At 41.4% G+C, this 24,594-nt stretch overlaps 1 protein-coding gene and 1 long non-coding RNA gene across 13 annotated transcripts in view; one reads left to right on the forward strand and one right to left on the reverse strand.

Annotated features, from left to right (window-relative positions):
* Positions 1–13,742: 13,742 nt before the first annotated feature.
* TEX15 (testis expressed 15, meiosis and synapsis associated) overlaps positions 13,743–24,594 on the forward strand; it is a 79,476-nt gene continuing 68,624 nt past the window's right edge. For 2 of the 12 annotated variants that reach the window (XM_055567146.1, XM_055567148.1), the window contains exons 1-2: positions 13,743–13,911; positions 18,023–18,064. Coding sequence is in view for 4 of the 12 variants with exons in the window: in XM_055567154.1 (XP_055423129.1) it covers positions 22,569–22,588 (20 nt within the window). In the remaining 8 variants the exon portion in view is untranslated. Of the gene's footprint in view, positions 13,912–14,378; positions 14,587–17,624; positions 17,909–18,022; positions 18,065–22,239; positions 22,589–24,594 lie in introns of those variants that run through there. The other 10 variants (XM_055567149.1, XM_055567152.1, XM_055567147.1 and 7 more) reach the window with 8 other exon arrangements.
* Positions 19,540–22,184, reverse strand: LOC129643069 (uncharacterized). Its single transcript, XR_008710054.1, has 3 exons — positions 22,112–22,184; positions 21,630–21,700; positions 19,540–19,755 (listed from the first exon to the last, which is right to left on the reverse strand). It is a non-coding gene; the product is annotated as an uncharacterized LOC129643069 (long non-coding RNA).

Raw genomic sequence — 24,594 nt, forward strand, 5'->3', positions numbered from 1 at the left:
ACTCTCACCTACATACATGACTACTGGAAAAACCATAGCCTTGACTAGACTGACCTTTGTTGGCAAAGTAATGTCTCTGCTTTTAAATATACTGTCTAGATTGGTCATAGCTTCCCTCCAGGACTCTTGCTATTCCTTGCTCTGACTGAGTCCTCCCTGACTTACAGATCTGGAAACCCACCTGACACTGAGAATCACTGCTGTCCAGAAATCCTGTGCTGTGCCCAGTTTTCTGAGTCAAGTTTCCCCTCTTGGAGAGTACCCATTGACCTAGAGTAACCTGGAGTTTGTTGCATCTCCATGGACTTGTTGGTTTGATGGCACATCTTTTTCCCAGAGAGAGCTCATGTCCTGGGGGTTTTTCTACAGCACTGCCACTTTCTGACAGTGGAATGTCCCAGCATGCCGTGCAGCACAGGCTGTGGATTGTGACACATGACCGAAAGAATATTAGAACTGGAAGGAATCTTACAGATCATCTTGTTGACTGTTCCTCTACCTTTTCTTTGAACCACACATCTGAGGGAAAAACACAAATAGCAATGGGTGTCTGTTCTTTATAGACAAGAAAACGAGCCCAGTAACTAAGTGCTTTACCAAAGGTCTTAAAACAAGTTACAATTAAGAACGAATTGCCTAGCATTTAGTAGATTTTGTATATCATTAACAGTTGGATCTTTTTTTCTGGTGACTTGAGCTTATTACTGATGAGAATTTTGAGAGTTAGTGTGCACACAATTAAATTCAACTTTTAAAATATCTGCTCGTCTCTTTCAGGGATCATGCTAAAAACTGAAATGATAATATTTAAGACAGAATTCTTTACTCCTGAGGTTTTAAAAAAAAAAGTTAAGTGTGTTTAACAACTCTTGCATAGAAATGGTAACCCTGATAGACTGATGGTGAGGGTCACCATTTTCCAAACATTCAGATGAATAAAGCTAATACAGGGCATACAAAGAAGATTATACAAATGTGCATGGATTCTAAGGTATTTTAGCAATTTGGTTCTAAACCATAGTCTTAAGCTGTACTTTTCCCAGCTAGTTTTTTCAAAGAATGAAATAACATTGTACTACATTTTTCTCAGTCTCTTATCTAAAGAGCAAAAGACCGAATTTTAATAAAAGCTAGCAAGATAAAAATGATAAGAAGTGATTGAAAGAGAGCAAGATTGAGAACAAAAAACAGAGATGAGACTGACGATTGAATAGAATGGCTTGAAAAAAGACAAGAGGGGATCGCAGTTTAATAAAAAGAGAGGCTGAAAGAAAGATGCTAGGACATTTGTTTGCTTGGGCTGCTGCTCGAGAACACCACACACTGGGTGGTATAAACAACAGAGATTTGCTTTTTCAGTGTTCTGGGGACTACAAGTCCAAAATCAAGGCGTTGGTAAGATCAGTTTCTGCTAAGGCCTCTCTTCCCGACCTGTAGACACCTGCCTTTCCACTGTGTCTCTGTGGCTTTTCCTCTGTGAGTTCAAAAGAGAGAGCTCTCTAGTGTCTCCTTATTAGGACATCAGTTCTACCAGATTATGGCTCCACTCTTTTGACTTCATTCAACCGTTACTACCTTCTTAAGGGCCCAATCTCCAAATATAGAGGGGGTGGGGAGCACATTTCAGTCCATAACAGGCACTTCTTCAGCATTTTTTCAATAGTATGCACTAAACTTACTCCTTTTCCTGAAAGTTGTCTCATGTATTCAAAGGAGAGACAACAAAGAATTAGTGTTTGTCAGGGTAACAACAACTCTGCCATCATTGCACAATGTGTATTATGTGAGTAATGGGCTTGTCAGCCCCCAGGGAGCATGCAATACCTGAATTCATCTCCTATTCACATAAATGCGATACAGACAATTTGCTACTTGTCATATTCCGTGACAACCCACTCTGCACTGATCAAACCAATTATTAACAACTCCCAGCCATACCCATGATTTTGTTCAGGCCTTTGCTATCACTGAATAGCTTAGTTTTATTTTCTCTTCTGGCAATACTGTGAGTTGTCTACATATGGTTATATTGATAGCATATACAATAAAACTGATGCAATGGATTCTTGGTATCTGATACAGTAGAAAAAGGCAAATACTGCAAAGGCCATACAAACCTAAATGCTAAACTACATTTCTTCCTTGAGCATCAACATTAATAAAAAAAAATATTGTTGGTTATTTTGTGAAGCTTTTTATGTAAAATTCAATGCTGTAAATATTAATATTTATATGAATAAATAACAAATATCGATCAGTTATGCATTTATCTCAAGAAACAAAAAAACTAAAAGAAAGTAGATAAAGGAGTATTCTACGCAATATACTAAAATAGAAACCATAAAGGAAAATGTTGACAGATTTGACTACAGAACTTATTTTTAAACTTCTGGAGCAAAACAGGTCATAAATAAAAACCAAATACAAGTAACAAACTGGGAAAAATACATGTAACATGGTAAAGATATAATTAATACACTTGGTATATACAAATAATTTTCAAATTAATAAAAATCCGCAAACACATCAATAGAACAATAAATGCAGATCAAACCAAAAATTGACAGAAACAGAAACTAACAAGCTATTACAAAGATGGAAAATTCAAAATCCATATTTGACAAAAATACAAATCAAAAGAAAATGAAAATAGTTTGAATCTATGAAGATAAGAATTTAAAGTCCAGATTTTGCCAGGAGCTGATATGTGAATGGGGAAGTTGACCTGCTCATCTACTATTGATAAAAGTGTAAACCAGTGTAAATTTTATTTTAGAAGGTTGTATTGAATATTTGTTACTCTTGTTGTTTTCCAGTCACTAAGTTGTGTCCGACTCTGCGAACACCGAATATATATTTTGAAATTTAAAACACGTATTAACTTGCGCAAGGTGGTGACCTAAGCAAATGTGTTTCTCTCTCGTATCTGCCAGAGTGTCACTGAAGAATTAGAAAATACATAAAAGGAAATTTTTTTTTGCCTGATGAGGAAACTGAATAAGAAACCCATTGTCCAAAATCAAGGCCTGATATACAGCTGAACAGCATCTCCCCCGATGGTTTCTAGGAGGAACTCCAAGTTCAGAGTGAGTTAGAGCTGGGATAAGTCATGGAATGAGATAATTTAATTAATTGTACTGTCTGTAGATAGAATACCTAGAGGAGGCATTTGCTTGCAAGTTAGATATGATCGGAAAAAAATTCTAAATATGTAAAAGGGGAAGACTGCCAAGGAAAGCACTGGAATCCGAGAGAAGTTAAATGAAAGCCAGGGAAGCTTTGCAACCCCACAGCAGACACAAAGGCAGAAAACAAGCAGAGCGACATGCTGGGCACAAAATACACAACAGCACTCGGATGCCACATCAGGGCTTTCTTGCTGCAGCAAATAAGGGACCTAAGCTTAGCTGGCTTCTCCCACCTGTGCCATCTTCACCCCCTCTGAATGGAATCCTGTTTGTCAGCACATTCCTGACTACTCTCCTATTGGTGAGAAAAGCCATCGCGGAGGTGCCCTGGGGAACCTGGGCCAGCCTGGATGCTGCATGACCAAGTCTGTCATTGAAAAATATGCATGAACAAGTTACTCAAAGCAGACAGTCACAGCAAAACAAGAGCCTGAAGAAAAGCTTTAAGATAAACAAAGTGGAACAACCCACTCCAGAAGAAACGGGTATTTCATGAATACAAGAGACCATGTAAAAACTTCTAATTATTGTCCTCAAATCTGAAGACACAAAGAACTTGCAAAAGATTCAAACTGCCTTAAAAATTTTTTTGTAAAGGATGTTGATAAAGGAGAGTTCTTGGAGATTAAAAACGTTTATCACAAAGGTTTATTTGAGAATTATAAGACTGACTCAACATTAGAAAATGAATTCATAGTGTATATTACTAACCTAGTAAAAGAATACCTTAGGTTATCTCAATGGATAGGGACATATCTGGATAAAATTTAAAATTCATTTCTTATTTAAAAATTTATTATTGAATGAAGAATACAAAGAGAAAAGGTAGAATACGTTTTGACATGAGAAAATGTCCGTGATACATTATTAAGTGTGACTACGAAACTGAATACAAAGTGTGATCCTATGGATCAGGGGTTCCCAACCTCAGCCATGTTAACATTTTGGGCCAGGTAATTCTTTGTTGTAGGGGGCTGTCCTGCACATTGGAGGATGTTTAACACCATCTCTGGACCCAGTACATTAAAGGTCTTTAGTATTCCCAATGGTACTTCTCTCTTGACCCAGAAGTGACAACCAGCAAGTCTGAGGACAATGCCGGATGTCCCCTGGAGGTCACAGTGACCCTGATTGAGAACCACTAATATAGGTGTGGGGCTTCCCAGGTGGCACAGTGGTAAAGAATACACCTGCCAACATGGGAGATGGAACAGATGCAAGTTCAATCCCTGGAGAAGGAAAGAGCAACCCACTCCTGTATTCTTGCCTGGAAAGTTCCATGGACAGAGGAGCCTGGTGGGCTACAGCCCGCGGGGTCGCAAACATGACTTAGTATGACACTTAGTGCTAACACTTAGTCGTTAGCTTAGTCAACATCTATATAAAACACAATATAGCTGTAGGGATGAGTATGGCCCTATCTAGATCAAAGTCTTAACAATGAACATTAAGAATACTGGAAGATGTGTGAGCCTTTTCCACAGACTGATCTGGCTCCTGTATGAACTGACACAGGCACAGGAGTAGGGGTGGGAGTGGGGAGTGGCTGGAATTGCTGTAATTAGAGAGCTGATGGTTTACAATTTTTCAAGCTAAGAAGGCTGTATCGCTCTAATGGACAGGTTGCTGTATACAGTACTGTGTGCACAGCTGCCCTCTACTGGAGAGAATGACAATTCACCCAGGTTCATTGAAACTGGAACTAATTTCTCAAATATTCATTTTGTTGCTGTTTAGTTGCCAGGTCATGTCCAAATCTTTTCAGTCCCATGGACTTTAGCCTGCCAGGCTCCTCTATCTGTGGGATTTTTCCAGGCAAGAATACTGGAGTGGGTTGCCATTTGCTTCTCCAGGGATTTTTCCTGACCCAGGGATCAAACCCAGGTCTCCTGCACTGCGGGCAGATTCTTCACCACTGAGCCACCAGCTAAGTCCCAAGTGAAAGTGAAGTCGCTCATTCATGTCCAACTCTTTGCGACCTCATGGACTGTAGCCTACCAGGCTCCTCTGTCCATGGGGTTTTCCAGGCAAGAGTTCTGGAGTGGTTTGCCATTTCCTTCTCCAGGGGATCTTCCCATCCCAGGGATCGATCCCAGGTCTCCCGCATTGTAGGCAGATGCTTCACTGTCTGAGCCACCAGGCATTTTAACAAATATGGCTATCTTAGGTTCTGCATTGAGCTTCAGGGATACAGATATGGGGAAAACACAATGCCTTCCCTCAGATAACTCACAGAAAATTGGGGGAGACTTAAGAAAATTGATGCTTGCAGTACAGGGTACAGTGCTAAAATAGTAGTAGGCACAGATACTAGTAGATTATAGACAAAATATTCTTTATATTCTACTTTGGCTTATTAACTGGTATGACCCATGTTTAAACCCTCATCTGACAAAATTATCCAGAAATTCCTTAATTTTTACTTTGGATGTGAGGTGTTGAGAGATAAAAAAAGTACCAGTTAAATTTGAATTTCAGATAAATATTACACAGAACATACTTCAATTGAAAAAATACTTGTTTATCTGAAGTTTAAATTTAACTTGGCACCCTATACTTATGTTTTGTTTGCTAAATCTGACCACCTCCCTAACCATGATTTGTCTAAGGACTCCAGGAACTTAGTAAGTGCGATGCATGCACGCATAGCTCAGTCGTGTTCAACTCTTTGTGAACCCATGGACTGTAGCCCACCAGGCTCCCCTGTCCATGGGATTCTCCAGGCAAGAATACTGGAGTGGGTTGCTGTTTCCTCCTCCAGGGGATCTTCCCGACCCAGGAAAGGAACCTGTGTCTGTTTCCTGCATTGCAGGCAGATTCTTTACTACTGTGCCACCTAGGAAGCCCTTGGAAGTAACAGAGGGGCCACTTTTTCTTCAGGAACGCTACCCGGAGAAAGAACTCAGTGATCAGCATGCTAGTGAACTGTTTCTGGTTTCTTCTGCAGCCAATGGGTCCGTCATGGCCAGCACTGCTCCTGTTACTCCCAACCTCTGCACCCATGCTAATGTTTGTGATAGAGCCACTGATCATCTAGCTTCTTAAAGATGTAGAGATTCTTCAAGAGAAAAGAGTCTTTTTCTCCAGTTTGATGTCCCAAGCTTGTCCTCCTAAGGCTACACAACCCCAGTATAACACCAGGATAATCCCACATTGTCTGGAAGAGCTTCCACATTCAGGCCAGGCTGAGTATAGATGCTGGCCATTGTCAGCACAGTTTCCCGTCCTTCATTCTGTGCTCATCCTTGGGGGTCCTTCAGGGAGCTGCCCTTTCAGCATATCCCAGTAGCGACATCTAAGATCATCAGAGAAGTTTTATATTGACCTTAGAGTTAGTCAAGGCCTCCATCTCTTTGCTCTCAAGTAGCTCATTTGTTTTGGACTAAATCTGTACATATTCATCCCAGTATCAAGATTTTCACACCAAGAGGGTAATGGAAATTGCAGCCATTTTTAAGTCATGGAAGAGTTACCACTATACTCTTTCCCTAAGGAATTGGGTGCATATTTTCCATATAATAACAAAATTACCCAAATGATTCTCTCTATTTGGAGAAGATGCTGAAAAGTTTTATATGATAGATTTCTTCCCAGGAAATTAATAAATAATCATTCAAGAGAAAGTATTTCTTTGGATTTAAGTCAACAGCATTTGTTGGGCAGCTTTTTCCAGTGCCTAGCACTGCCCTGAAAGTACAGTAATTACCTTACAGAATATCAAAGACCTGAACTTATGAAGGTTATAACATTGTTAGGTGCTAAAAACTTTGACAAATAAACTACCTCTACTTTTGAAATCTGGTTAAAAAAATTACTTATTCTTTTCAAATTTCTAATAGAAACTGGGTTTTAGAGCCAAAGCTCTTAGATTTGAATGCTTGCTCTATCCCTTATTAGCGGTATGTGCTTAGGAAATTAGCTGATCTGAGCCTCAGATTCTCCAACTGTAAAATGAAATTAATGCCACTTTTTCAGGATTGTTGTCAGAAAAAGATAAGAATATGTAAAGGGCACAGTGTCTGGTAATACATACAAAATGTAGTGTCTCTCCAAAATAATTTACTAAAGCCCTTAAGGACTAGAAAATATTCAACAGAAAATCAACTCGATCTGACTGTTTGAAAGTGTCAAAAGTTAGTTTTATCTTGTCTCTGTATTGGAGAGAGAGGGAGAGAAGAGAACAGACCAATGTTTCTATTTTTTTGACAGTGCTGTGGTGCATGCAGGATCTTAGTTCCCCAAACAGATATCAAACCCACGTCCCCTGCACTGGAAGCGTGGAGTCAATCACTAAACCACCAGAGAAGTCCCCCAGACTGATATGTCTTGATAGAAGGATGTCTGGGGTTAAAACCCAGTTAGATAAATTAACTATCCATGAAATATATCTGGAAATTGACACTGTCTTTCTGTATAGAAAGACACTGAGTCTTTCAATAGCCCATTTCTCTTCAATCTAGTTTCACATGGAGTACAGTATGTGGGGAGTAAGAGATTTCTTACTAGGAAGAAAAGAATATTATTTACTTATAAATATTTAATAAAGTATTAGCTATATGACTTTGGGCAAGTTACTTAACACCTGAGACCTCGGTTTCCAGAAACTCTAAAGTACTTGCCAACTCTTCAACATGAAACTTTTCATGCCTGGGATGTAGATTATACTTAAAGTTCACCATTACCTTGGTAAAATCTTATTGTTAACCCTACAGCCTTTTGATTAAAAAAAGACGCATTCACATTGGTGACACTTGGTGGCTAGTGACATCCAGAAAAGAAATCAGAGTTAATCTTAGAAATTATTTTTAAAGCACCTATTTAAAGTTAGAATAGAATTTTAGAATAGAACAAGATTTCCACATTTAGGATGAAAGTTATAGAATAAAAGAAAATTTCATCCCAGTAACAAGAGACAGAATGAGTTGACAATGTTTGAGGAGTTCCCAGATAGAGCAGATGTCAATTAGCAACCAACTCAGGAAATAATAAGTCTGTTGACTCAAAGGAAGACTAGTCAGGCTGGAAGAAAACATGAAATCCTCACCTATATCCAGTGAAATTCAAGTAGAAAAAGATTCATCAGGATATTTGTTGCTTTCGAAACTCACCTCATAATCTGGATTGTGGAAAAGAATTCTGTTGGTGTCTGGGCCAGGAGACTTTCTGTTCATTAAGAAACAGCAGAAAGGGGCTTCCCTGGTGGCTCAGGGGTAAAGAATCCACCTGCCAATGCAGGAGACATCGGTCCGATCCCTGATTTGGGAGGATCCCACACGCCAGGGAGCAACTAAGCCCGTGTGCCACAACTATTAAGCCTGTTCTCTGGAGCTCAGGAGCCATGACTACTGAAACCCGAAAGCTCTGGAGTCCATGTTCCACAACTAGAGAAGCCACCACAAGGAGAAGCCTGCACAGCAATGAAGACTCAGCAGAGCCAAAAATAAATTAACGAAATTGTATACAATTGTATATAAATTTCTTTTTATAAAAAGAAACAGCATAAAGCAGATAAACTGACCCCTGAAGTTACATGGAAAAATAACCCAGATTGTTTGTGTTGATATCATTATTTTCTTTGCAGGTAAACATCTTTCAAAACCAAGAGATTCAGAATTAGAGAATGAGTTTATGGTTACCACAGAGAAGGATCGGGGGACAGGATAGTTAGGGAGTTTGGGATGGACATGTATACACTGCTATATTTAGAATGGGTAACTAACAAGGGCCTACTATATAGCACGTGGAACTCTGCTCAATGTTATGTGGCAGACTGGATGAGAGGGGAGTTTGGGGAAGAATGGTTACATGGATATATACGGCTAGTCCCTTTGCTGTTCACCTGTCACTACATTGTTAATTGGCTATACCCCAGTACAAAATAAAAAAGCTTAAAGTAAATAAATAAAGGCATGTAATGATTACAGAAAAAAATTAAGTATAAAAATGTTTAAGAGAATTTGGGCACTTTAATACATCTACCTGATTAGTCTTGGGAATGTAGTTGAAATTGTATAATTAAATAATCAATGTAGACTATAATCATAAACTTAACTCTTAAGCTCACAATGAATTGCCTTACAAATCTTATTATTCGATTTATAAATGTAGTAAATTATAAAAATTACTTTAAAGGACATTTGTTAAACATTTGGTCCCATTTATAAACTTAGACAATTGAACTCACTTTTGAGTTGCACTCAATGTTTTTTTCTATGTATTAGTTGTGTGACGAACTTTCCTCAAGTATTAAATAATTTTTATGATGCTAAAAATTTAAACATAAGATGCCTGGAAAATCCCATGGACAGAGGAGCCTGGTAGGCTGCAGTCCATGGGGTCGCTAAGAGTCAGACACGACTGAGCGACTTCACTCTCACTTTTCACATCCATGCATTGGAGAAGGAAATGGCAACCCACTCCAGCGTTCTTGCCTGGAGAATCCCAGGGACGGGGGAGCCTGGTGGGCTGCCGTCTATGGGGTCACACAGAGTCGGACACGACTGAAGAGACTTAGCAGCAGCAAGATGAGATTATAAATCAATTGCTGTTGTTCAGTCACTAAGTCATGTCTGATTTTTTGTGACCTGCCAGGCCCTTCTGTCCATGGGATTTACCAGGCAAGAATACTGGAGTGGGTTGCCATTTCTTTCTCCAGGGAATCTTCCTGTCCCAGGGACTGAATCTGGGTCCCCTGTACTGGCAGCCAAACTGTTTACCTCTGAGTCATCAGGGCAATGCTGCTACTGCTGCTAAGTCGCTTCAGTTGTGTCCGACTCTGTGTGACCCCATAGATGGCAGCCCACTAGGCTCCTCTGTCCCTGGGATTCTCCAGGCAAGAATACTGGAGTGGGTTGCCATTTCTTTCTCCAATGCATGAAAGTGAAAAGTGAAAGTGAAGTTGCTCAGTCGTGCCAGACTCTTAGTGACCCCATGGACTGCAGCCTACCAGGCTCCTCCATCCATAGGATTTTTCGGGCAAGAGTACTGGAGTGGGTTGCCATTGCCTTCTCCGAAAAAGTAAACAGGGAGAAATAGAAATTGAATTAGTAGTCAAGTGGAAGAAATGGCAGAGTTTTCATCTGTTATTATTAGAAAGAACAAATCCTATTACTAGTTAACAAAAGTATCTGTAGCTGCCAAAACATTAGAGGAAAAGAAAAGAAAATGTAGTCCATGTATTAAAAGATATAACACAAACAAAAAAACCCCAGCAAAAGTGTGTGGAAAATAGCATCCTCACCATTAAAACCTTTGCCTGATTTCTGCTCCTTTTCTGGTGCCACCTGGGGTGATATGTGACAGCAAAAGAGGTGGTGAAGGGCCGGGCACTAAGGAAAAAGTGATTTTTGTCCTCGAGCTATTAGGGCCAATCCTTCCAGTTCATTTCCACAGATTCCACAGAAAGAATATCTAAGGAGTAGAGACAAAATCCACTGGAGAGCCTCCTCTGGTCTGCTAAGGTCCAGTGTTACCAAAGGAAGAAGCCCATTGCCCTTCCAATCTGACCAGATCCTAGGATTCCCAACCTAGGAATTCGTCCATATAGACCAGAGGCACAGCTGTGACAAGGACTCACTTTCAGGTCGTTGGCCCCTGAGGCAGGCAGCTAAGAGAGCAACCTCTAGCCTGAGAGACATTCTTGGAGCCAGAGCTCCACCCAGCTCGGGAACATGCACCTGTCTGCCATGCATGAAAAGACTTTTTGGCTTCTAGCAAGACTAGGTGCTTGGTAACTATCAATCTAAATTTGAGGTCTAAGTAATAGTACAAAGTAACAGCATGATGGCAAGTCCCTTGAAAGTCTATGATTCAAAAGATTAGGTTAGTAGTTTCAATTCCCCAGGCAGTTATGAAATGGTCAAAGAGACCAGGAGAAGTTGACGGAGAAAGGAAAGTTTGGTCCACTGCTTCACCCATTTCTGGTCGCTCCCCTCATGGAGACATTGGGTCCCTCTTGGCACTGGTAGGTCGGTGTAAACCCACTACAGCCTCCCCTTTTGGGCATGCCTTCAGTTGTTACGAGGCGTCTCGGAACCGCAAAGCCAAGATTAACTCTAGTTTCGCACTTGTTTTGTGCATCTCTGGCTTTCAATCACTCACTCATGCAGGCACACCAGAGAGTTAGTAAAGTAGAACAGAAAATGTGTTTACTAGGAAAACAAAAGAACAAGAGCTCTAAGTGTCCTTCAGTTCAGTTCAGTCACTCAGTCATGTCCGACTCTTTGCAACCCCATGGACTGCAGCACCCCAGGCTTCCCTGTCCATCACCAACTCCTAAAGCTTACTCAAACTTATGTCCATCAAGTCAGTGATGCCATCCAACCATCTCATCCTCTGTCATCCCCTCCTCCTCATGCCTTCAATCTTTCCCAGCATCAGGGTCTTTTCCAGTGAGTCAGTTCTTCACATTAGGTGGCCAAAGTATTGGAGTTTCAGCTTCAACATCAGTCCCTCCAATGAACACCCAGGACTGATCTCCTTTAGGATGGACTGGTTGGATCTCCTTGCAGTCCAAGGGACTCTCAAGAGTCTTCTCCAATACCACAGTTCAAAAACATCAATTCTTCAGCACTCAGCTTTCTTTATAGTCCAACTCTCACATCCATACATGACTACTGGAAAAACCATAGCCTTGACTAGATGGACCTTTGTTGGCAAAGTAATGTCTCTGCTTTTTAATATGCTGTCTAGGTTGGTGATAGCTTTTCTTCCAAGGAGCAAGTGTCTTTTAATTTCATGGCTGCAGTCACCATCTGCAGTGATTTTGGAGCCCCCCAAAATAAAATCTCTCACTGTTTCCATTGTTTCCCAATCTATTTGCCATGAAGTGAGGGATGGGATGCCATGATCTTAGTTTTCTGAATGTTGAGTTTTAAGCCAACTTTTTCACTCTTCTCTTTCACTTTCATCAAGAGGCTCTTTAGTTCTTCTTCATTTTCTGCCATAAGGGTGGTGTCACCTGCATATCTGAGGTTACTGATATTTCTTTTGGCAATCTTGATTCCAGCTTGTGCTTCACCCAGCCTGGCATTTCTCATGATGTGTTCTGCATATATGTTAAATAAGCAGGGTGACAATATACAGCCTGACATACTCCAAGTGTCCTTACCTTGTCTTGAAGATCCTGGATGAGCCCCCAAGATGATAGCTTATGGTGAATGGTGAACGGTGCCCCCAGATTCATGGCCTCCAAAGGAGATTTAACACTGGGACCAAAAACAGTCTCAATCACTCAGAACTTTGTGTCGACTTTATTTAAAGTGAAAGTGACAGAAAAAGCTTCTGACGTAGACATCAGAAGGGTGCAGGAGAGTACCCGCCTCACTAGTTGAAGCAGGGCCTTATATACTTCTCAACTAGCTGCTGAGAATAGATACAAAATACCTCAAGGTTGTGAGAATTTTGCCCAGACCCTTTCCCAGTAACATACATCCTGGGATGACATCAGCATGAGAATAGCCAGAAGGAACAGCTTAATCCAGAGCTCAAGGCTGTGGAAGTTTTCCCCAGGCCTTCTCCAGTAATGGTCATCCAAAGCTCAAAAAAGACATGTCCTTGAACAAGAGATACTGCTGCCTACAAGCCCTACTTATCTAAGGCAAAAGAATGTGAAAAAGAAAGAATGTTCACCTCCTCCTTAAAGAGGACTTAGGCTTGGATTCCTTATCAACCTGCCGAGGTTAACTCTCTCAGCATCATTTGGGTTCCCTGTTACAAAATGAATAGAGAAGGATGGTGCAGGCCTGTGAGTGGAAAGTTAAGTTTAAGTGACTGGACTGGAGTAGCTAGATTCTATGATCTAGATAATCCTTAAATCTGGCTATAATAGGCCATGCTATAATTAACACAAGAAGTCTTTAAAATCTTGTCATTTTCATCCCTCAAACTTGTTGTGAAGTGTTTACTACCTCTAAGCACAAGCTTCAGCTAAGGCAGTTGGTCTTTAGCTGTCTAACAAACACTGTTTTTCAAAAACTTTTTGAATTACAGTCATCAAAAAAGTACCAGAATGGCCCCTTCTGCGGATGCCTGGAAACTTTTTTTCACAGTGCCCACTCTACTCAGTTTTGTGGAAGAGAACCCAGGCCCCCAACAGAGTGGAAAGGATGCCAGTAGCAGGCATAGACCATTTAGCCATTTGACAAAATGATCTTTATTTAAGGTCTACTGTGTGCTTCCCTGGTGGCTCAGACTGTAAAGAACCCGCCCGCAATGAGGGAGACCTGGGTTCGATCCCTGGGTTGGGAAGATCCCCTGGAGACGGGCATGGCAACCCACTCCAGTCTTCTTGCTGGGAGAATCCCTTGGCCAGAGGAGTCTGGGGCGGGTGGGAGAGCGGGGGCGGCTACAATCCATAGGGGTCTCAAAGAGTTCAACAGACTAAGCGACTTTCACTTCACTTTCACATGTACAAATAGCGTATGTGGTGAACATCCTTTTCACATTGGGACACTGAACCCATGCTCAGGGTCCAATCGCCCCCTCCCCCCACCCCCGTCCTCAGATTCCGCCCCCCAAGGCCGCTGGCTCCTCTGTCTGCGCAGGCTCAGACATCTTCGGGGCAGACTCCTCCGCGTGCGTACGTACGTACGTACACGTGTCTGAGGAGCGCCCGCTTCCTTCCTGAAGCTTCTTCGGCTGCAGGTTGGTGGAAGTTCTGTATCGGCTGTAACGCCTCGAAAATCTGGATTCTGAAGAACTGGCCGGGCAAAGGATGCTCAAGGTTTGTGGGGCAAATGTGGCGTTTGTGGAGAGGCGATTTAGAAGCCAGCAAGGTGCCAGGTTGAATTCAAGAGAGAATGTTAAATTATCACGAAGTTCAGCATTTGGACCCAAAGGTGGGGCCTGCGAGGGGAGTGAAAGCCCCGATGCCTAAAGTGAACTTTTAGCTTCTCTTGGGTGACGCTGAGGCAGCGGGAGGGGGAAGCCCCATAGCTCGGACGCGGCCTCGCCCGCGCCGGGAGACCCGCAGTTGTCTGTCGCCCGAAAGCAGTGAAGAGCACATGGAATCCTGCGGGCCTTCGGAAGGAAGCCACTCGGCGTTCGTTGCGGGCCGCAGGGGCTGAAGTGGGGGATGGGTGGGTGCGGATTGTTTCGGGGGGATGGAGGGCGGCATCCTGGGGGCGGGGCCGGGGCCGCTCTGGTGGGAGTGGTTTCTCCGGGCCCGGCCGCCCCCTCAGCTTCACACGCAGCCCGCGGCTGCGGAGCGCGAAACGCCGAAAGCCGCCGGGGTGACGGCTGCTCTCGAGGCGCCCCGAGGCGCTGAGCCGCCCGGGCCGCTTGGGCCGTCCGCGCGCCGCGTCGCCTCGGGGCAGAGTCCGCGCTCTCCGGACGATGCCCGCCGGCTCTGGCCCCCCGCTGTTTCGCTGCCGGAGCGGGTGGACTTGGGGGCGCTCGGGTAGGCGAGGGCGGCTCGGGAGCGGGGCTCGAATGGCGTTCGGGCACCGGCGAGGGGTGAGCAGCCCCGCCGGGCGGGCGGACCTAACGCGCCCGGCGATGCGGCCGCCGCGTGTCCCGAGCGATGTGGCCGTTGTAAGGGCTGGGTGGAGTGTTTGCGAGGCTGCTGTGTCGTCGGTAGTTCTTGACTTCTTGATTCAGTTCTCTGAACTTCGCGAAACGCCTAAGATCCCACCGTGGCGCTGGTGCAAAAACGTCTCCCGTCTGCCAGGTAGTTAAGTCTGAGCTATTTCCTAAACTCGCGCCCACTTAGATCTTTCAAGGCGGTTTCCATCCTTCCCTTGCTTAGGGTTGAATTTTCTCCATTTGTTTGGAATGCTCAGTATTCCAATTAGTTTCTCAGTATTTATTTGATGTACTTGGCCGCCGTCATGGCTGTGTGGAAAGAAACGACTTAGTAATGATTATTGATGTTACAGAAAATCGGCTGAGGTTGTTGGTAACTGCAAGTTCCCTCAAGTTTTCAAAATTGTGGATTCCAAGTGCGATGTGAAGCATCCTAACTCTGAGTGCATTATTCGCTTTTGGGAGCGACAGATGAATATGGGACTGAAGTCAGAGTGGCACAAAATTAAAACTTAAGTTTTTGAATTCTCCTTTCGACAGTGTGTCGTGTATATGTAGAGGGAATAGAAGTAGTACAGGCTTTAAATGTCTTTGAGTTCACATTTAGAAAACTGTTAATTTCTAATTTCGTTTATGAGATATTCTTAAAAAGTTTTAGGCTTCATTCAAAAGATATTGTTGATTGGAAAGGAGGGTACCGTTTTACCATTTGAGGCCCAAGGGGACTGGAGGAGTGAAGTCAGAATTTATAAACATTTTCGATACTGGGTCATTGCTCAGTTTCTTAAAAGCTTTCAAGTAAAACAAAAACAAGTCTGCTTTATTGCCCAGATACTTAAAATAGCCGAACCTTACTGAAACATAAAGATGTCAAAATTTGGAGAGAATGCTCAAGTATCTTGAATACCCATGCACATTTTCTTTTTAAAAAACATACGGAAGAATTCATATGACTAGGGGGAAAAAATAGGAATTATCTGTAGAGTTCAGTTGTTGAACAATGAGAAAAAAATAGCATAACTTTTGTTTACATTTTCTGGAATTTCTAATAGTGGCTAGTGATAATTTCAATTTTAGTATAATTTTTAGCCGTTTTTTACTTTTATCATTTAATATGTAATGTTTTTACCACTTTGCAGTATATACATATGGAATGTTGTACGCCTGAAAGTGATATGTCAATTATAGCTCAATGTACGTCAAGAATATGTAAAAATTACTTTATAGAACCAGTAAAATATAATTATAGTACTTTTGTTAAAAAATATTGTACTTTTACTCAAGTACAAGGTATATAAGAATCACTTTTTCTGAGTACAACTAGTGTACATGGGCACTTTTAAGTTATAAAATTATGTTTTATTATGCTGAAGGCATGGACATAAGTTTGGGTAAACTCCAGGAGTTGGTGTTGGACAGGGAGGCCTGGCGTGCTGCAATTCATGGGGTCACAGAGTCGGACATGACTGAGCTACTGAACTGAACTGATACTGAAGGCTATCATAATGTGGGCTTCCTAGCGGTAAAGAATACACCTGCCAATGCAAGAGACAGGGGTTCTATCCCTTGGTCAGGAAGATACCCGGGAGAAGAAAATGGCAACCCACTCCATCCCAAGAAAGATGGATGTGGAAGCCTGGCGGGCTACAGTCCATGGGGTAGGACTTAGTGGCTAAACAACAATAATCATACTGTACTTGGGTTGCAAAATCTTAAGTTTGGGAAAATAGTCACCATTCTCACAGTACTTAATTTTAGAAAACTGGCAATTATGGTTTTTTGGTAAGCATACTACTTTGGTCTGCTTTTCTGTGTTCCTGTTTCCTTTCTCATTTATTTAGAAATATCTGTACTTTATTGACAGAGAAGGCAATGGCACCCCACTCCAGTACTCCTGTCTGGAAAATCCCATGGACGGAGGATCCTGGTAGGCTGCAGTCCATGGGGTCGCTGAGGGTCAACACGACTGAGCGACTTCACTTTTACTTTTCCCTTTCATGCATTGGAGAAGGAAATGGCAACCCACTCCAGTGTTCTTGCCTGGAGAATCCCAGGGACGGGGGAGCCTGGTGGGCTGCCGTCTATGGGGTCACACAGAGTCGGACACGACTGAAGTGACTTAGCAGCAGCAGCAGTACTTTATTGAAGGATGATTTAGAGGGTTTGAAGTACCTGCACTTTTTCTATTGGATCACAAACTGTGATTGTGTTGCACAGTTGGAATTGCTTTTCCTCTAAATCTTTGTTTTATTCTATTCATATTTTGTTGCTTATACTTATTATTCAAAAAAGTGATTTTTTTGGTCCAACAATTATTTCCAGAGCAGCCGTATTTTATTTGTTGATCTGATGTGTCTATAAGTGATGTTCTTGGGTGGTTGGTTTTTACTTTGTAATGCTTTGGTTTTTAAAATTAGTCAAGTAGTAGAGTTAGATTGTCAGAACTTCTGTGGATATGTCTCTGTTTTACATGGTTAGGTAAAGTGGCACAACAAGTTAAGCGAAGTTTAGAAAATTTTAAACACATGCATAGAGAAAACTTGATTGCTTTAATGAGCAGTTTTGCTGGTAAAGATGGTCCCTGAGGTCTGGTAGCAACTCTGTATGCTTGAAATCTGTAATCCACATAATGCAAAGCCTTTGTAATTACAGCACTTCAACACTAATGATAGCTGCTCCTGAGGGTCTGTCTTTAATTACAACAGCTGAGACTCTGGCAAAGCTCTTGCTACGGCTTTCAGCAGTGCGGCTGTGAATACATATCAACGGTTCAGTCCTTATCAGAACCTAAGTTTCATTTTTGGATAGCTTTGGTAGTGCTTATTAGACCCTAGATATACAAAAATTTTTTTTTTATTTTTAAGTGTCTTCAAGAGGTTTACTGTATGTAATTCAACTTGAGAATTTTGAGGACAATAATGCGTGGTGGCTCAGACGGTAAAGAATCTGCCTGCTGTGCAGGAGGCCTGGGTTCTGTCTCTTGGTTGGGAAGATCCCCTGGAGAAGGGAATGGCTACCCACTCCAGTATTCTTGCCTGGAGAATCCCACGGACAGAGGAGCCTGGCCACCTATGTAGGCAAGTCCATGTGGTCGCAAAGAGTCAGACTTGGCTGAGCGACTAACACTCTTTCAATGTAATAGAGAAAATCACTGGTTTGAGGGTCTAGCTTCCGGATAGAAATCGCAAACCTCCCAGGTGAGCACATACTCCTCAAGTGGGGGAAACACTTTCCTTTTGCTGATGAGGATGAAGTGGCATTTCCTTTACAGTTTGCTAAGCATAAGCTTATTAGCGCTGGTATATTTACAGGTTGAACAGCAAAACTGCGAAGTGTGGGGGTAATGAAAATGGGTAAGTGGCATTTTTTATATTAAATCAGCAGGTACCATTGTAATTGTCTCATTTAAAAGTTTTAAACTTGGGATACACGGACTTCGTTGAGTACAGAAGTTCCTAATTCTTTGCCAAAAAAAGAGTGAATTGTGTTCATTTTTTGGTGGAGAAGATATATAGCTTAACAGACTTTCTAAAGAGTGTGAGACTCCCTCCTCCCAAAATAAATTTAGCAGTGAACTTGAGAGAGGGTATTTTCAGAACACATTTTCAGTTCTATAAACTGAAATAGCTAGTTAGTAGCAGAGCAGGAACCTCAAGCCTAGGCTTTTGACCGCCAATCCTTTGTTTTTCCCATTAATCCACATTTATTGCACCTTCTGTGACCTCTTGTTTTGATAAGGGTGTTCTGTACTCTGACTTACAAGTAAAGCCTTGTTTAGAGAGATCTTTAAAGCTCACATAAGCATTTTAATGTTTGATCTTAACAGAAACTAGGAGCAAAACATGAATGATCATTCGTAAAGGAAGATATGAACAAATACTTCCTAATATAGATGAAAACATTACCACTCCTTGTGCCATTAATAATTGAACAAGTCCAAAAGGGACAAAGCTTTTGTAAAGTCAGATTCTTTGTTAGTAGAATTACATATTGTAGTGGTGGTCAGGGAAGTCTGTAAGCGCTTTTGACCTTGAAATGACAATCTTATTTAAAGTTTATACATCCCTTAGATTCTGTGGGGTGTGTTTGTATGGTATCATATTTTGCCAGGGAATAGGAAGTAACTTCAATTAACACATTTTAAACATTCCACAAATCCATCTCTCGGTTTCTAGAAGACCCAAATTTTGTGTTTGCAGGCATCTTTCAAGCCCCATCCAGTCAATTAAACTAAGTATTTTAGTTTCTTCAAATACTTTGTGCCTATCCATCTGAGGCATTTAGCCCCTAAAAATTCTTTTTCTTTCTTAAGGCTAAAAAGATCATAGGGCTTCACAGGTCGATAAATAATGTAACTAGATGAAAAAGGATGGAGGAATGTTAGATGTTTAATATTAAACTGTAAGGATTAAAAAATTACACTTCTTTATGTGATTTAAATATACACCAGTAATAGCCAACACTTACAGAGCACTTTCGGAGAAGGCAATGGCACCCCACTCCAGTACTCCTGCCTGGAAAATCCCATGGACGGAGGAGCCTGGTGGGCTGCAGTCCATGGGGTCGCTGAGGGTCGGACACGACTTAGTGATTTCACTTTCACTTTTCACTTTCATGTACTGGAGAAGGAAATGGCAACCCACTCCAGTGTTCTTGCCTGGAGAATCCCAGGGACGGGGGAGCCTGGTGGGCTGCCGTCTATGGGGTCACACAGAGTCGGACACGACTGAAGTGACTTAGCAGCAGCACAGAGCACTTTACTATAAAGCAATCATTTTTCTGTGTTGCATATGTTAATTCAGTTAACCAGTACAATAGGAGAGTGTTGATGAACTGGATTAACTTACTGAGTATTTTTTAATAATTTTTATTTCTATATTTTTGTCTGTGCTGGGTCCGTGTTGCCACATGGGCTTTCTTCCCTCCAGCTGGGGCTGGTGGAGGCTACTCTGTAGTTGCGGCGTGTGGGCTTCTCGCTGCAGTGGCTTCTCCTGTGTAGCACTGACTCTAGGTCTGAGGGCTCAGCAGTTCGGGCTCCCGGGCTCTGAAGCACAGTAATCGTAACACACGGGCTTAGTCACTCCATGGCCCATGGGATCTTCCCTGATCAGGGATGAAACCTGTGTCTCCTACATTGGCAAACAGATTCTTTACCACTGAGTCACCAGGGCAGCCCCTGAATAGATACTAATTTTCCTATTTTTATATATGAAGAAGCTCAGGCACAGAGAGCTTTAGGTTAAGTGGTCCAAAGTTGCGCAGTTAGCAAGAGGCAGAACAGGATTTTGAACCAGGTGATCTGGCTTTACCAAACTGCTGCTAAAAATATATTTATCACTGATCTACGGCATAAGTTAAATAATAATCTCTTTAAAACAATCTGTATGAACTATTTATGCTAATTTTTTTAAAGAATTATTTGCTACAACTTTGCTGAGTCTGAAGAAAAGCTAATAGCCCATTATTCTGTTTTGGTCACTGTGGTATTTATGGACTATCCAAAAGTGGGACTAAAAGTCTAGCAAAAGAATAACATCACAGAAGTCAAGAAAGCTGATCCAAGTTCACTTCTCTGCTTAAGGTGCTATGACTTGCATTCTAGTTCCTTTTTTTCTGGGAACTCGATAATATGCGAGGTTTGCCTACAGGTTTCTTTGAAGCCTTTTAAGTTTCTAGTTTGTCTATGTCTATGTCTGTCTTCCCTCTCCTCACTGGTAAGCTACTTGTTTGTTCTTTATATATTGAAATCTATTCTGATGTTAGTAAGGATGCACATTTTATTAGTTTGTTGCTAATGTGAAAGAATATTGGATAATTGCTGGTTGTTACCTTCTCAAATTTAAACATGGGAAAAAGATTAATTTTTAAATGAATGGTTTGCCTCTTTCATGAGAACGATGGATAATTAAATAAATTTATTTAGAAGTTATAATTGTGTATTAGTGTTTTCTGGACATGACTCCATTACAAATATACATAGTTTAGTATTAACTATTAAAAAATTTTTTTTACCTTATGTTTCTGGCCTCAGCTATACATTTCTTACTTTTACATTCAGTGGAACATATTAGGTGAATATGATTGGTGGCTATATTTTCCATACCAAGATGTGTAGAAAATTAAATTACTGTTGAATTCTTGGACCAATAAAGAAAGATAGCTTACTATTCTTAAACAAGAGGAACATCTTGAATAGCAAGAATGATTCAGTGCACAGTTCATTGATGTTAGAGGGCAGTCTGAAGAATCTCTTGGTTTTTAACTAGAAAACAGGCCAGTGCAGGAGGAAAAGTTGATTCAGCATTGGTTCAGTTCTAGTTAGATACTTACCGAGGGATGCCTCATATCTAGTTATCTTTCTTACATAAATATAAATGAATTGTGTGGGGAACTTCCCAGGTGGTCCAGTGGTTAAGAATCTGCCTTCCAATGCAGGATACTCAGGTTCAATCCCTGGTCAGGGAACTAAGATCCCACGTGTCACCAGGGCAACTAAGCCCACCTGCCACAACTGAGATCCGATGCAGCCAAATAAATAAATATTAAAAAAAAAAAGAATTTTGTGGATTTTAGATCTGACCAATTTTAGAGATTATTTTGTTGTTAGAGAAAGTAACTGATAATCTTTCTACCAGGATTATAGGATGCTTTTATTGTTATTTCTCTTCCAAGGTGGTTTTTTTTTTTTTTTTAGCCTCTTGGAAATTGTATGTCATTATCATTAGTCATCTGATTATTACTTCGTATTTCCCTAACGTCTTTTAAATAGTCTCATAGCCATAATAGATTACCTACTAATTTTAATCCCTGTGCTTTTCAACAATTCCCTGACTCCTCTTACAAATAATTTCCAGGCACTCAGGACTGGGGTTATATTGATCCATGTTTCATCTTCCACAGTCTGGTAACACAACTTACATATTTTACACTTTTCAGCAAAACATCTACTTTCCAGGACTTCGGCTAAACAATCATCTCTCTTCTTGTTTCTGTATAGAGGGGACAAGAAGTAACTTTAAGCAGGCAAGGTGGCAACTTTCTAGCTGTTGTCATTGACTTTTTACTGTGTTTCAATACAGTGTGTTTCAGTATCTTAGAGGAAGGCATTCTTTATATTTAATACTTGGGGTCACTAATAGTAACAGTTACTCCCAAGTTGTATTTATCTATAAATATTATAAAACAAGGTTGATATGGAGGATAAGGATAAATAATCCAATTAGGTAATCCAGGTTATTTTCCTTGTTATGCAGTAGGTTTCAAGTTATCTTTTGCTAATTTACTCCCTAGTTGAATGATTCTGTTTGGGTCAAGCCAGTCAGAATTTGGCATTTGAGAAGATTGAAGGAAGGACTAAGGACTGGAGGATTGAGTTAGTGAAAGTTGGTCTGTTTTCTCACCTTTGTAGGCAGAATGACTTTGACCTCTTTGTGGAACTTGATCTATTTTTCTCAAAGCTTCTAGACTCTAAAGGGAAAGGAACCAGGGGACTCCTAAGCCTTGGGGACTACTTAACTTTAATTATTCTCCTGTTGAAAAGCAGCTGAACTGGAAGTGCTCTTTCCCCATAGCCCAGGCTCTTGGGATAGTCTTTAAAGCATGTAAATTACTTCTAACTTTACTTTCATTTGACTGCATATAATTAGGTAGATACAGGATTTTCCTTGGGCCCGAAGGGAGAGCCTGCCTCAAATTTTTAGAGAAGTCCATCCATATAATACAGAATATTAAAACAAGATTTGGATTTCTGCATCACAATTATGGAAATATTTGAGGACCAGTTTTTGCTTCTACTTTAGGAAATCCCTCATATTGGAGATTTATTGATCCAACATAGACAGCTGATCACAGTTTATCATGATAAAATTGCTTAAAAGGTAATCTCTTTCTTGCCTATTATCTTTGCCCTGAGGGTAACAGACTAAATCTGAGCAATAAATATAATTGAAATAAGTCTTGAGGAATGTGCTGGTAATCCCTAGACTTTTCCTACGTGGAATGCCCACATTTTTTTGTGCCTGATCATCTAGATTGGGGGTTCTCAAAATGTTGTTCCTGGACCATCAGCATCACCTGGGTATTAGAAGTAAAAAATTGGGGGCCTCAGAATACTGAGGTTGGAAACTCCAGAGATGGGACCTAGGAATCTGTTTTAATAAGCCCTCTAGGTGATTCTGATATATGTTAAAAGTTTGAGAACCACTGATCCTAGATCATCTGGGGTAAACCAAGGTTTTTTTGCTTTGCTAGTCCATTGCTTTCAATCTATATACCTTATTACTCATGTGGGTATTACTGTCTAGGTGTACTCCAAGAATAGACAGCCTGTTATTAGTAATACACTGAATAGTACCCAGGATAGAATTGTTGGTGGATTTCAGAGTTCTTCTCTACTTCCTTGTCTTTCCTTCTTGGTGAGTGCCTGGAACAAAGTAGCTGCTTGTTAAATACTGGTTAAATGAATAATTGCCTCCCTTCCCTTCCCCCAAAACAAAACCACATTCTTATAAAATTTCTTTTGGATTCGTCCTTTGCAGGAGCGTTAAGTCTGAAAGTGAGGTTCCCAGTTAAGAGCATTTCTTTCACCTAATAGTGATATCGGTTAAGAGACTGCTAACACTAAAAAGAAGAAAGAAAACAATGGTTCTTATGATTGGATGCTTTCCTCAGCATTATCTATCAGTAGATCTCAAATTTAGCTTAGATCAGAATCACCTGGAGAACTTGTTGAGTCACGGATTGCTGGGCCCAGCTCCAAGAGTTTCTGATTAATAGGTCTAGGATCCAGCCAGAAGGTTTTCATTGCCTGTAAATTTCCAGGTGATACTGACGCTGCTGGTCTCGGGACTGTAATTTGAGAACTGCTGCCTTTAGTTCTCCAAGATTAGAAATATAGGTCATTTCATGCATGTGAATATTAGTTCCTGGTGTTTGCATAGCCAGTGATCTGTAATTGGAAAGTACATGTACTTGGCTAACAAACTTACTGAATAGTGTTTTTCCCCCAAAGGTGTTGTTAAGATCTTTTTTCTCAAGACTTTCTTTTTTTTAGACTTCTTTAAAAACTATTTTAAAACTCACCTGCTTAGATAATTGAACTTAATTGACTGAAATAGATTCTTTACCCAAATCTTGCTCTACTTTTCATCTCAAGCTTGGTTGAGAGTTTAGCTACGCTACTCCATGGTATTTCTTGTTGGCATCCATTTGGTTTGGCCCAGCAGCCTGCAGTGACCTTAAACTGACACTCGCCCCGTCAAGCAAGTGCATACCCTGCATAGTGACACTCAGGAACATGCGGGTTTCTGACAGGACTGCTAGTCAGCTGTGCCCTCTCCCTCCCACTGCCTTGCCCTTCTGTGCCCATGTGGCTTACCAAAACCCTGATCATTTGGTTTCAGTTTATCAGTATAGGCTTAACCCAGGAAGCCCAAAGCACTTCAGTTCAGTTCAGTTCAGTCGCTCAGTCATGTCCGACTCTCTGTGACCCCATGAACCGCAGCACGCCAGGCCTCCCTGTCCATCACCAACTCCTGGAGTCCACCCAAACCTATGTCCATTGAGTCGGTGATGCCATCCAGCCATCTCATCCTCTGTCGTCCCCTTCTCCTCCTGTCCTCAGTCTTTGCCAGCATCAGGGTCTTTTCCAATGAGTCAGCTCTCCGCGCTTCACACAGACACTAAGAAAGGCATGTGCCCCAGGTCTTGTCTCTGTCTGCTCTCTGCCTTCACCTCCCCTTGTGGTTCCTTAAGGCTTGTCAAGTACTTCCTCTAGGACTTGTGAAGGATGAACTTCTTTCTTTCATTTCCTCTTGTGATCTGTTGTTGAACCTTGGCTTACCACCCAGCTCCCTGTGCTCCACTTAATGTGTTAATTTGAAAA

The sequence above is a fragment of the Bubalus kerabau genome, chromosome 2, assembly GCF_029407905.1.
Source record: "Bubalus kerabau isolate K-KA32 ecotype Philippines breed swamp buffalo chromosome 2, PCC_UOA_SB_1v2, whole genome shotgun sequence".
NCBI lineage: Eukaryota > Metazoa > Chordata > Mammalia > Artiodactyla > Bovidae > Bubalus > Bubalus kerabau.